Genomic DNA, 14,548 nt, shown 5'->3' on the forward strand with positions numbered 1-14,548 from the left:
TAAACCAGCCTTCCAGTGACCTTCAGATGTTTGGACTTTAACCCACCTCACTCCCAGCCAGCATGGCCAATCGTCAGGAATTCTGGGAGTTGTAGTCCAGAACATCGAGAGACCAAGTTGGGGAAGGCTAAGGCGACTGGAGTCCGCTGCCTGGAGAACCCACAGATGGAACCTGGGGCATTTTGCATGCAAAGCAGGTGCTCCACATGACAGGCAGGAATTCAACAGGCATATTTTACCCATCATCCCATCTTCATGAAGGGAAAAAAAGCTTCACCTTTCCAGCTGAGGAACGGGTGAGCCTCCAGATGTTGACTCCCAGTACTAGTGGCCAGGCTGGAAGACCACAGGTTCCCCAGCCCTGGCTTTAGCAAGCACCCCGCAACTAATAACAAAACAACGAACAACGAAACGGAGACGAACATCGAGTCAAAACTCCCCCAGCAGCGCGGAAGGAAAGTTTGGTCGCGGGGGGAGAAGCGTCTGTTCCCGTGAACTTTCGTTCCGTTCAGACGTTCGTCGGCGCTTCCAAGTCCGGTAGCAGGAGCGCTGGCGCGCCTCTCCAAAGCTGCGGAACTGGCAGGAGAGGCTCCGTTCCTCCTCGCCAGGAAACGGCTGTGCTTGAGCAGTTCTGCCTCCTGCGCAGCAGCTGCCCGAGTGCCCGCCCTGCCAAGGAGGGATCCGCACATCCCCGCGGCGCGTGCAGTCCTCCTCCAGGCGGCGGGAGCGGGAGCGGGAGAGGGGCGGGCCTCGCGGCTCCCAAACTTCCCCGACGTCTCTCCGGGACCTCCCAGAGCGCCTGCTCCGGCATGTGTCCTTCCGCGAGGCACGTGCACCGCCGCCAGCCAGGCGGGGACGAGACTCGCGGCCGCCGCAGCCGCAGCCTCCCACTGCTCGCCCGGCCCCCGCGCGGCCGCCCCCGCGTCCAGCGGCAGGAGGATGAGCGCGTGGCGCTGCGCGGCCCAGGACTGGCGGCGGGGCAAGGGCTTGGCTCTCCGCCTCTGCCTGCTGCTCTCGGCCACCCTCGTCCTGTGCCTCCGACTTGGGCTCAGGCGCTCTTGGGCGGGGGTCGATGCCAAGCCCGCGGTGACGGAGCGCGAGTCCGGACTCCCGCCGGCTGGCCGCAGGGTCCACGGGGCGAACGAGGCGTCCAGCGCCGGCAGGAGGCGGCAGGTCACCTACGTCAGGAGCGGCCGCCGGAGGAGCCCCGCAGAGCCCACCTGCTGCCTTCAGGGGGCGCCCCCGCGCAGGAAGGTAAGGCGCAGTGGGGCGGAGGAACAGGGTGTTCGCCCATATTGGTCTTAAGCCCGCTTCGTTTCAGTGGGTCTACCCTAATTTGGACTAACATTGGGTACAGCCCACAAACTGCTAGTTGGTGGCTTCCTTACTCAATTTGACACTGCCAAGGCTTCTTAATTTCGCTAATACGGATTTTTGGATTTTTCTTAGGGTCAACAGGTTTTTAATTTCACTTGAGACTCCGTTCAGGTTTGCACTGGGGCACGTGAGGCAGTGAGAGAGTATATATAAAGTTTTGGGGCCCTTGAGTTTGTTAATAAAACTAATTCTTAAACTGAGACTGTCCAGTTAACATCTTTGCTTAGCTTCCCTGTGGGGGATACTCTGAAAATAAGGGACATCAGTTCCATTCCACGGAGTTATGAAAGTTCTCACTTGTCCCAGATAAGATGATTTGAAATGGGAGACGTGCATCAGTCCAGTTTGTTTCTTAAATCCAGCCATGCACTGAGATTAGTAACAGGATTGCTAGAGCAAACTTTCTAAAGTGAGGGGCTCTGTCGTTCATATGGAGCATCCATAGGATCAAGACTTTCTGCAATAAGAGACACCCCTTAGATCAGCGCTAGACTGGTGCATTGTTTCAGGTTGTTACATCTACTGGTGAAATTGCCTACAAAAAATAAGGCTTGGGGAAGTGTACTTGTTTACTTATAACTTTGGAACTCAGACTTGCAGGGTTTGGGGCAAAACGATAATGAGAGGCAAATTGACCTACCGGGTGAGGGACAGAAAATGCCTTCCTCATTTGAGACAGTTCAGCAGAAGCAATGCAAGATCTGTGTGACTGTAATGAGGACAGAGTTCAGATTTGAACAAAGAAAGCTGGGCTCCCTGAGGCTGCATCAGTAAGGCTGCAGACCTAAGCAAACTAACTTGGAAGGAAATCTGCTTGAAAGCTGTGGGATTTACTTTTAAGTAAAGTTGGTTATGCTCAGGCTTCTAGGATATCACTTGGTAAACTGGATCTAAATGGCCACATACTTTAGGGAAATGTTGTTTTTAGAATCTGAGTTCTGTTCAGTCTTCTATGTGTCCTTCTAGACAGAGGGCTACTGTTGTAATGATCAAAAGGCACTATTCTGTCCTCTTTAATGATAGTGGTGGGAAAATATGGGAGGAATGCAAATCGATGATAACGATATCTAAACCTACCCCCATGAAACTCCATGAATGAACTAGAGTGATTGTACATTAAGAGTCTCATCTAGAAGCACCCTCCAAGTGTCCTTAACTAATCAGAAACGATAATTGGCGGCTGTCATTGAACTCTTTAAAATATGACAGACATTCTGAACCATGGTTCAGTGGAGAGAAGGTTGGGTGCTGCCCTCCATTGCTGATGGCACATTTTATAACCAATTTCCTTCATGTTAACCTGGTAAAATATATGAAGGGTGGGAACACACAGGAATGGTAACTGCATGTGTGAAGGCAAGGCAGGACATGCATTTTATGAACAGGGTTTACACAGCTTTTCTGCTTCTCCGTCTTCACTTGCATTGAAACACATATGAATGCTTGTGAATCAGGTTTTGCTACAACTTCTATGATCCTGCACCATTGGCTATGCTGATTAGGCCTGGTTGTGCTTTTTATATTGTATTTTGTATTTGTGTTTTAAATTCTTGTTGTTTTTATGCTCTTCATGGTTTTAATTTTTGTGAACCGCCCAGAGAGCTTCGACTATTGGGCAGTATAAAAATGCAATAAATAAATAAGTAAATAGGCCAAAACATCTGGATGGCCAAAAGTTGCCCAGCCCTGGTTTAAGAACATAGGATGCTGCCTTATAATATACCAGGTCAGACAATTGGTCCCTCTAGGTCAGTATTGTCTACACCAATCTTCTCCAACCTGCACCCTGCAGAGGTGCTGGACTACAAATCTCACCATTCTTAGCCAGCAAGGGGGAGGATGGGAATGGTAGTTCAACATATTTGGAAGGCACCAGGATGCAGAAGTGTGGTCTGCACTGACTGGCAGTGTCTATGCACAGTTCCAAGAAGCAGTCTTTACTTGGAGATGCCGGGGGCTGAATCCGGGACCTTTTGCAAACAAAATCCATTTGAAAGCTAAGAAAAATGTGAAGCTCTTATTGTTTCCTTGTATTTCTAGAAGGCTATTAGAATAGAAAGCAAGTTTCATAGACAAAGAAGGAAGACAGAACCTTTAACAGTGCATATCTATTCAGAAGTAAGCCCCATTACATTTAATGGAGGTTATTCCCATCGAACTCAATGGGGCCATTTTCCTGAGTAGCCCTGCATAAAACTGTGCTGTAAGTGCAAGCATTATCATCCCACTGTACCATTTAAAACAAGGGATGGTCGTCGTTGGGAAATCTAGTGCTTTGCTGGTTTGATGAAGTTCTGCAGTGTGTACGACATTGCTTTGCTTCTGTAAGCCAAGCGGCGGGCTATTTTCCAAACTACAGGAACTTGCAGAAGGTTCTGCAACTTGCACAAATTTCTGGCCAGTTTGCTCAAATTATGGCAGAATTTGTGCACTTTGAGGCTGAATTTGTGCAAATTATCCACATTTGGCCATAATTTGCATACATTAATCAGAAATATGCACAAATTGCAGATATCTTCCTTCCCCACAAAATGAGCAAAATTCCTGGGAAATCTGTGAACTGGCCTGATTCTTTACAGATTGAGTTGGTTGCCACAGCTGGAAGGGCCGAGAATAGGAAATCCTGGCGAACTCCACCCCCGCAAACAGGTTTCTATGACATCCCTAGTTAAACCAAATTACAAATAAATTTAAATGGTTGATATGGATCTCAATCACATATGTCTGAAATAATGCTCATTTATTTATTTATTTATTACATTTCTATACCACCCAATAGCCGGAGCTCTCTGGGCGGTTCACAAAAATTAAAAACATTCAAAGTATAAAACAACAGTATAAAACTATAATATAAAATACAATATAAAAGCTCAACCAGATAAAAACAGCAGCAATGCAAAATTACAAATTTAAAACACCAAGTTAAAATTTATTTATAGACTGTTAAAATGTTGGGAGAATAAAAAGGTCTTCACCTGGCGTCTAAAAGCATATAATGTAGGTGCCAAGCGAACCTCCTTAGGGAGCTCATTCCACAGCCGGGGTGCCACAGCAGAGAAGGCCCTCCTCCTGGTAGCCACCTGCCTCACTTCCTTTGGCAGGGGCTCATGGAGAAGGACCCCTGAGGATGACCTTAGGGTCCGGGCAGGTACATATGGGAGGAGGCGTTCCTTCAGATAACCTGGCCCCAAGCCGTTTAGGGCTTTAAATGTTAATACCAGCACTTTGAATCGGGCCTGGACCTGGACTGGCAGCCAATGAAGCTGGAAAAGGACTGGCGTAATGTGGTCTCGTCGGCCAGTCCCTGTTAGTAACCGTGCTGCCCTGTTTTGCACCAGTTGAAGTTTCCAGACCGTTTTCAAAGGCAGCCCCACGTATAACGCATTGCAGTAATCCAAACGAGAGGTTATGAGAGCATGGATAACTGTAGCTAGGCTATCTCTGTCCAGATAAGGGCGCAGCTGGTATATCAGCCTAAGCTGGTAAAAGGTGCTCTTTGCCACTGAGTTCACCTGTGCCTCAAGTGACAGTTCTGGATCCAAGAGCACCCCCAAACTACGGACCCGATCCTTTAGGGGGAGCGCAACCCCGTCCAGGACAGGGCAAACATCACCTCGCTGGACAGAAGAACCACCCGCTAACAGTACCTCCGTCTTGTCTGGATTGAGTTTCAGTTTATTAGCCCTCATCCAGTCCATTACCGTGCCCAGGCACTGGTTCAGAACAGCCACTGCCTCACCTGGGTTTGATGAAAAGGAAAGGTAGAGCTGGGTATCATCCACATATTGATGACACCTCAGTCCACATCTCCGGATAACCTCCCCCAGCAGCTTCATGTATATGTTAAACAGCATAGGGGATAAGATAGAGCCCTGTGGAACCCCATGGCTTAGGAGCCATGGCACAGAGCAATAATTCCCCAGCTCCACCTTCTGGAATCGGCCATCCAAGTAGGAGCGGAACCACTGCAACGCAGTACCTCCAACTCCCAGCTCAGACAACCTATCCAGAAGGATACCATGGTTGATGGTATCGAAGGCCACTGAGAGGTCTAGGAGAACCAACAGGGTCGCACTCCCCCTGTCTCTCTCCCGACAGAGGTCATCCCACAGGGCGACCAAGGCAGTTTCCGTTCCAAAACCAGGCCTGAAATCCGATTGAAATGGATCTAGATAATCCGTTTCATTCAAGAGTGCCTGGAGTTGTCCTGCAACCACCCGCTCAAGCACCTTGCCCAGGAAGGGGATATTAGCCACCGGCCTGTAGTTGTTAACATCTTCCGGGTCCAGGTTAGGCTTCTTCAGGAGTGGTCTAATTACCACCTCTTTTAAAGAGGCCGGCACCACTCCCTCTCTCAAGGAGGCATTTACAACCTCCTGGACCCAGCCGGCGATCCCCTCCTTATTTGATGTAATGAGCCATGAGGGTCAAGGGTCAAGCACAAAGGTGGTCGACCGGACTTGGCCAAGCACCTTGTCCACATCCTCGGGCCTCAATAACTGAAACTCATTTAATAAAACTGAACCAGACGGCGCTCTGAACACCTCTACTAGTGGAGCTGCATTAAGTGTGGTGTCCAATTCATGACGAATCTGAGCGACTTTATCTTCAAAGTGCCGTGCAAACTCGTCACAGCGTGCTACCGAGGGTTCAACTATCTCACGCCCTGGCCCAGAGTGTAACAGGCTGCGAACCACCCGGAAAAGCTCCGCTGGACGACACTGAGAAGATGCAATGCTGGTGGAAAAGAACTGTCTCTTTGCCACCCTCACCGCCACAGAGTAGGCTCGATAGTGAGCTCTAACCCGTGTTCGATCAGACCCAGCACGAGTTTTCCTCCACCTGCATTCTAGCCGTCTCCCCTCTTGCTTCATTGCCCTCAGCTCAGGTGTATACCAAGGAGCTGACCGGGCTCTGCTCAGAGGGAGAGGACGCTTGGGCGTGATCGTGTCAACCGCCCTAGTCATCTCTGCATTCCACAGAGCGACCTGGGCTTCGACAGGAGCACCAGCCATACCAGCAGGAAAATCCCCCAGAGTCCTCTGGAATCCATCAGAGTCCATTAGTCTCCAGGGGCGGACCATTTTAATAGGCCCCCCACCCTTGCAGAGGGGAAAGGCTGTCAAAAGTCTAAACCTCAATAGAAAGTGATCTGACCATGATAAGGGGGTAGATGTTAATTCCCCCACTTTCAGATCCCCATCCTCCTGCCCAGTTGAGAAAATCAAGTCGAGTGTGTGTCCCTTTGCATGTGTTGGGCTGATGACATGTTGAGACAGCCCCATGGTTGTCATGGCGGCCATGAAGTCCTGAGCCGCCCTGGATACAGGAGCCTCAGCATGGAAGTTGAGATCCCCCAGAACCATCATCCTGGGGGTCTTCAACACCTGATCCGAGACAACCTCCGTCAGCTCAGGCAGGGAGACTGTTGGGCAGCGGGGTGGACGGTACACCAGCACAATCCCTAATCTGTCTCGAGTACCCAACACACAGTACAGACACTCCAGACCAGCACTCGACTGAACAGGAAGCCTAGAGAGGGAGATTGTATTTCTATAGACCACGGCAACCGCCCCCTCCCCGGCCCTCAAGTCGATGCTGGTGCTGCACCGAGTACCCAGGAGGGCAAAGCTGGGTGAGAGTAACCCCTATGAAATAATGCTCATAGTATGAGCCTGAATAAACCACAAGGTTTAGTTAGTTCAGTTGTTTGGGGGAAACAAAATATAGGGAAAAGTTCAGTTTCCTTTTATCAACAAACACTGTAGCCATGTCTTTTGACCTACTTACCAGGGCTTTTGTGTTGATGAATTATGGGGAAAGAAAGAACCCCATAGGGACCATTCATAAAAGATGTTACATTTTTAGCTTTTTCTTTTAAAGCTCTGCTGCTCATTCATATGGGGGCCCTTAGTTATAGGCTACCTCTGTAACTGCAAGTAATTAATCACAGGGGTTCACTCACATTTTGAACTACGTTAAAGAACACATTTGAGAGTAGAAATCAGTCTTACGCTTCAAGCCACTATTATGCAATGTTACAACTGCATGTATATTTTTTCTGGTTTTAAGCGAAGTCCATGAGAAAACCAATTTTAAAAAAGGAAAGGTTGTTCTTTGCAACCCAACCATGTGATAGATCTGGTGAACACCAGAGCTACCAATATAACTTCCCTTAGGATCTGCCAAGAAGCCAGATGTTTCTGCACTTTCTAGTTTTAAGAAAACACATTCTTTAACTCGGTGTCTGCCATAGCCATCCAAAGAATAACCAGTGGAGAGAGGGATGATGCTATGGTTTGCAAAATGAAACTATGAAGCCATCTTTATATTTGTGATAGACTTTTCAAGTATGGCTCAAAATGTCCCAGTGGGAAAGGAGCGTATGATAAAGATTTCAAAGAAGCCCGCAGAACATCTTTCCGCCCCACGTATGTACACCTTTGTCCTTCGTGGCTGCTGGCAAATCTACGCATCCTGTTAACTGCAGCTAAGAGAAGAAAGAAGTCTGTTTTTCATATTTATTTATTCATTCTTTAGGTTTTTATCCTGTGCCTTGAGTTCATCTGTGCTCTCAGGGCAGTTCACAATAAAGGAATGAAAACAATACCATCGTTTATAAAAACCAACGAAAACATTAGAGTAAAACAGCAGGAAAAACATAATAAATAAAGCACGATGGATAAATATTTCCATGCTGGTTTTAAATGTTTTAAAAGCTTAGGAGAATAAAAGGGCCTTTACTGGAATTATATCAGCTGGGGCACCAGGAAGGTCTCCCTGGGGAGACATTCCGAAGGGCCATTGAGCAATATCTCTTTCCAGCTGCCACCTCGAAAGGAGGAGCATCTGGAGGAGACCTCGCATAGTGTGACCTCAGGGAATGGGTGGGCTGGAATGAGCAACATGCTCAGCCGTGTAGGTGTAGGGCAGCCTTCTCCAACGTGCTGTCCTCCAGATGTGTCAGACTGCAATTCCCATCATTCCCATGATCTGGAAGCCACCAGGTTGGGGAAGTCTGGTATGGAGCTTGAAAGGAAGGCGTCAGCACTTTTTGACTTACGCTCAGAAATGGATTGGGAGTTGATGGAGCTGTTTCAACACAACAGCCGAGCAGAGCCTTCCCCAGCTGGCTGCTCTCCAGATGCGTTGGACTACAATGGATGTGGATGATGGGATCTGTAGTCCAACACATCTGGAGAGTGGCGGGATGGGGAAGGCTGGCCAAGCAAACTTTGAGTTGACTTCATCCCCCTGAGCAGTAACTAAGTACTGACTATGGGAGAGGCCTCTGCACAGGGAGCAGTAATGCGTCTGATTCTGGGAACACTGATGTTAGTTAACATAGGTATTTTGGGATAGTTACAGGCCCATAACATTTAATGGGTTGGATATTCATTTCTTTTGTTAGGTGGGGTCTTTAATATCTCCCTTTTCAGCCCCCCCCCCATTCAGCATTTTAAAATTAGTTTTTCCCTTAGAGGATTTATATCCTGTCTTTCCCTTTAAACAAATTCACAAAATGAGCTTACAATTTGATATGATAAAAAAAAACAATAATTCATAATAAAATGCAAAATATATAATAATCTCAAAACACGCATGCATTAAAACAACTGAATCAGCATCATTGATCACTAAACATCTGAGCAAACGAAGCATCTCCTCGCCTCCTAAAACTTAACAAAATAAGCACCAAGAGGGTTTCTGCTGGGAGGTAGGGCCTTTTCTGTGGTAGTGCCCTTTCCCTGGCCACCACCTGCATATTCTCTAAATGCACTTAGAGCAGAAGATTCAACATGACACCTGTGGGTGCACTGGCATCTGCCAAGACCTGCTGACTGTGCCCACCAAGACACTCCACAGCTGATGGAGATCATTTAACTTTGGTGAAATGTTCCATAGAATTACCAGTCTGGTCTGCACCAATTTAAGTTTCTGAGTGAACTTCAAGAGGAGACCCACATACGCCTCACTGCCGTCTTTAAGTTGCCTCAAGACACTCTATTGTTTTAAAAATTGAAATCATGCACTCTAGGTGACTTTCATGCAGATTTATTTTTCTATATGAGAGGGAAATGTAGCATTTCAAACAACCATGCACTGAGTCCTTAAGGACACTTAACAATAACATTATTGCAACAATACAGTATATAGTAATAATGATATTTGCATCATCTTTCAAACTAGGAAATGCCACTCTGGAACAGATGGATCCAATAAATTATGTCTGACGCAGGGCCTGGATTGGATCCTTCAAAGGGAAAATATAACCATGACCATTTGTATTCATTCCTAGCGCTTGTTTACACGATCAGAGACACCAGACTTTTCAGATTCAGAGTGTTAATCCTGAATCAACATTCCATGTTTACTCAGGCAGGGAATCTCAAGTGCTGCACACACATGTACCTTCGTTCATTATCTTGGCTTTTAGTCCACTGTGCATTGACAGGGAATGCCGAATGCCATCCATCTCTGAAATAACAATTGTGTTACATTTACAGAATTTCAAATGTGGGTAGCCTCATTATGCTGTTTTGACCTTCTTAAATCCCTGATTAGCCTCTTGATTTGCAAACAAATCCCAGACGGTGGCTTGGGAGTGAACTCAACATAAACATACATGGATCACACTGCACAAATAGCAGATACAGTAAACAAAAGGGGGAAAGTTGTTTAAAGAGTTTGAGCATGGCCACATATTCCCTTGACCTTCCTGCTGTAGTTCTCCAAATTATGTACTTTTTGTTCATGAATATATGATAGCAGCATATCTTGCTGCTGAAATAAAGGCACATGAAAGGCATACTGGACTCAGTATGATCTGCCAAACATTATGCTGGGTCAGAATATGCAGGCTGCTGCACATGCAAGTGCCCTTGTTGCAGGGGTGAGCAATTTGTTGTCCTCTAGATATTATTGGACTGCAACTCCCATCAGTCCCAGCTCGTATAGCCAGTTGTGAGGGATCATGGGAGCTGCAGTCCAGCAACATCTGGAGGGCCACACGTTGCCCACCCCTGCCTTGCTGGATGCCTGTTTTCAGCAATTAGGTCTACACATGCCGTTCCTGACACCATCCTAGGAAATGAACAAGCAGTGCCTCACGCATGCTCAGCGCAGATCTGATGTGGATTCCCATCCACACTGCATATCTTAAATGCACTTTCCCACCACACCTTATGATGCAGAAGGGAAGACAGATCCCTTCTGCATACTTCCCTTATATGAGGCCACTGTGTGCAGTTCTTTCTCCCACATGCGACACCTTTTTGCATGCCACCGTCTCTGGGTTAGGGCGTTGATGGGCAGAGTGAAGGACTGCAGAAGAAGAGCCCTGCTGGATCAGACCAAAGGCACATGCTTCTGGGAAGCTCTCAAGCAGGCCATGAGTGCCTTCCCACTAGTGTTCCCCAGCATATCGCCTTCGGTACAAGAATCCCTGAGAAAAGGCAAGCATGAGCAAAGAGTTTCACAGTAAAGATATTTACCGTGCTTCAGTGCGGAAGGAGAAGACTTTGATGGTGGTTTATCTTTTTGCAAATGTGGGCTTTCTAAGAACTCGCTTGTTTCTCTTCTGCAGTGCTCAAAACCCATTTAGCCTGAGAGCTTTCACAGAATTACCATGCCAGGTACTGTGGCGTCAGGCCATAGGCACTTGCATAGATAACTATGGAAAACCTCAGGGAGGTGTTGTTCAAATATTGCCAGACTAAAAGAGCAGACTGAGAGAGATTGTCATGTTTGTAGTGAAAGGATGCCCTTTTATTGGTAGTTGTCTTCAACAGCAAATAATCAAGTCCCAGGTACAAAAGCAAGAGCATCTGCCCCCTAAAAAAAAAATAAGGGGGGGGGGAGAAAGAAAGGAAGAGAAAATACAGAAGTCCTAGAATTATTTTCAGAATAACTAGGCAAGGGGGGAAAAAGAACTGATCTTTTAATTAAATTTTAAAGCACTTTCATTTGCAGTTAATAGACCAGAAAGCTCTGATTATAACGCAGATCCTGACAGTGATGTCTCTTGCAAGCTTACGAGGTTAATGATCACACAGCATATCCTTGATCCTTGCATACTTACCTTAAGTTGAAAAAAAATTAGTCTTGCTTCATAAATGTTTGAGAAGCAGCTGGGGAATGCTCTCGTTCAGAAAGTCATTATAGCATGACATGCTTTAATTATAATCACCTCGCAAAATCTCATCAAAGTTGACGAGCTGCCGGTGGTGGGAGGATGAAAAGCTCCCACTCCCTCCCCCCAAAGAATGTCTCAGCTCCTTTCACCCCTTCCTGTTTCCCGTTCTCCATTACCTTTGCCTACTTCTTTGGTAGGGTGGCCACTATGAATCACCTCCCCACCCCAAAAGAGGAAATGCATCACTAAAAAAGAGGATGAAAGAGGAAACAATTTGCATAGGCTAATTTATATCTATAGATGCACATTTAAAAATAATTGTTTTAATTTTAATACAAATTGTAACCAGCTGACCGGCGTGCCTGCCTATTCAGTCTTCTGCCCAGATGCTAAGGTTTGATGGGCAATGGTTCTTGATGGTTCCTTGTTTTGAAACTGGAATTGAACAGGGCAGTCCTTTAAACCAGACAGTCCTCTGGCAGGCCTTCAAATAGGGGACAGCATGTGCTGTAAGAATGAAGTCCCTTGGTCAACTCTCAGGCAGGACTTCACTGAATAACTGTTAACAAACTTCTGAATAGTATTATAGTTGTTAAAGACATGCAGAGATACACCCATGTATTTTATAAAATATAATCTGTAATCTTCCCAGTGGTCTAAAACATAAAATAGATAATAAATATAACTAGAGCAATTTCTTAGTATGTAACAAGCTGGTTTGATTTATAATTTCTAGACAATATAGCCACATGCCTTTAGGGTCTTTGTAACATATTGATGCAGCTTGAAGTTATTTATGCTAGTCAGGTTTTGTTGGAGAGAATAAACTCAAGGTGACACGCTGGTCTTTTTAATGAGCCAGATAATTTATTAGAGCAATAGAATCCTGTATACAAATCTGCTGAAGGCCTTGAATAAAAACCAGTGAAATAAAAGCTATAATTCTGAATCTACACTTGTGGCAATAACTCGGCTGCATTTATAGAAGTGGTAGTTGAACAGTTACCAACTTTATTATCACACATTTTTAATGTACAATGAACATCCAGTGGCATTCATTTGGCTAACAGTATTTGGATCTTTTTTCCCTGTGCATAAGTATCACAGGGTGGTATACATTGGGTTATTACATATGCTACCTAGTCAGCCAGGTGAGGCTGAGAGATAGTGGTGTCCAAGGGAAGACCATCTGGGGAGCTTCATAGCTGAGTAGGGATTTGAACACAGCTTCACCCTGTCTGCATACTGGCTTTCTATGGCATCATCATCATCACATCATCAACATGCAGTAGTTGTATCCTGAGATAGAAAATAAAAATCAGTAACCCTAGCTTAATACCTATTTCCTAATGTTTTGCTTTTTATTAGAGTTTAGGGAAAACAAAGGTCTCAGTATGGATGTATCGAGAGTGTTTTGGGTGACTCTTACTATTTGGAATTGCCTAATTTTAATGCTGCAAAGTCCTCAAAAAGGATATTATAGAACTGAAAATGGTGCAGAAAAGGGCAACCAAAATGATCAGGGGCTAGAGCAACATCCATGCGAGGAAAGGTTACAGTATTTGGATTTTTTTGCTTTTAAAAAAAGGGGCGATAAGGGGATAAGGAAAAGGTTTTCTCTGCGTCTCATAATAGGGATGAAGCTCAATGGTGGGAAATGAAGGACAGACAAAAGGACGTACTTCTTCACACAGCACATATTTAAACTGAAGAATTTGCTGCTATGAGATGGGGAGATGGCCACCGTCATGCTTGGATGGCTTTAAGGGGGAGTAGATAAGGCTATCAATGGCTACTGATCAGGATTATATACATGTCCTACAACCAGAATGTGATTGGATGTAACTTCAAAAAATATTAACTATTCGTAGATGCAGGATTACCTGGAGAAATGATCAGTAAATTAACATTTCTAATAGTTACAATGAGTGTAAGAAGAACCCTATTGGATCAGAACAAAGGCCCATCTAGTCTGGGGTTCTGTTTCCCAACCAGATACCTATGCAGAAGCCCACAAACAGACCAACTTACTGAGTACACCTTCACCATTTAGAGTTGGCTTATACTAATCTATCAATCGGCAGGGCAATCCTTTCAGGCGAAAGACCCAAATCCAAAGCCATACTGGCCTCACGTTGGCAGGGGTAGGAATGCAGAGATTTTGTAGAATCTTTTCTGTCTGCATTTTGAGGATAGTCATATGCCTTTCATTCTATCATCCGATCGTTGACGGAATTGGATTTTCCCAATTTCCTGAATTTGAGCAAATTTGCAAATTACACTTGCAGAAACCTGCAGATCCCTCCAAAATGTGCAAATACCCCCCAAATGTGAATTTTCATGGTTTAGCCTATGGAAGAAATGCACATTTTTGGACAGTGTCTTTTATTTTATTTTATACATTTTTCTATAACCAAATTTGCATAACGTTCCTAATAATAGTAATGATGATGATGATGTCCGCAAGTCAATGGAATCCATGTGACTTGGAAAAAGGAGCCTGCTGTGGAATCTGCAGGGTGGATTCACAGAAAGCGAAACTCTTTCGATTCTGTTGTGTTTTTCTCCGCCATCCCTAGGCAGCGGGGAGGGCAGCCTTTTCCTGATTTTTCTTGTTTTCCTCTTTGCCTGGTTGGGTTTCCACTCGTCCCCCAGATATTCTGTCTCAATTAGGGATGTGGGAATAAGTGCGCCATACTTTCCCTTCTATTCTGGGGATGTGTTGAGTGAAGGCAGAGGCACTTTGGATCCAGCAGGCCTGATGAATTCCTGCCATGCCCCCTGATTCACCCCCCTTTTTTGCTGTTACTGCTGCTGGAGTGCCATTGGTGGAGCAGCAAGTGTGGCAGAGGTTTCCGTGGCTGCAATGGAGAGGTTTGCAAGGGCAGACCTCCTCCTCTGGCCATGGACGGACGTGCCTCTCCATGGGTGGAGAGGGAGATCCACCATATCCTAGGGCCCCTCCAAGGAACCATTGGATTTCAGCCTAAAGCTGTGTTGTGTTGCCTATTAAAATCCAATTACTGCCTGGAGCTC

At 45.8% G+C, this 14,548-nt stretch overlaps 1 protein-coding gene across 1 annotated transcript in view; it reads left to right on the plus strand.

The window, feature by feature from the left end:
- Positions 1–937: 937 nt before the first annotated feature.
- Positions 938–14,548, plus strand: part of METTL24 (methyltransferase like 24) — a 69,521-nt gene continuing 55,910 nt past the window's right edge. The window contains exon 1 of the mRNA XM_063124786.1: positions 938–1,254. Coding sequence (XP_062980856.1) covers positions 940–1,254 — 315 coding nt within the window. The 5' untranslated portion in view covers positions 938–939. The remainder of the gene's footprint in view (positions 1,255–14,548) is intronic.

Source organism: Elgaria multicarinata, chromosome 4 (genome assembly GCF_023053635.1).
Source record: "Elgaria multicarinata webbii isolate HBS135686 ecotype San Diego chromosome 4, rElgMul1.1.pri, whole genome shotgun sequence".
Classification (NCBI taxonomy): Eukaryota; Metazoa; Chordata; class Lepidosauria; order Squamata; family Anguidae; genus Elgaria; species Elgaria multicarinata.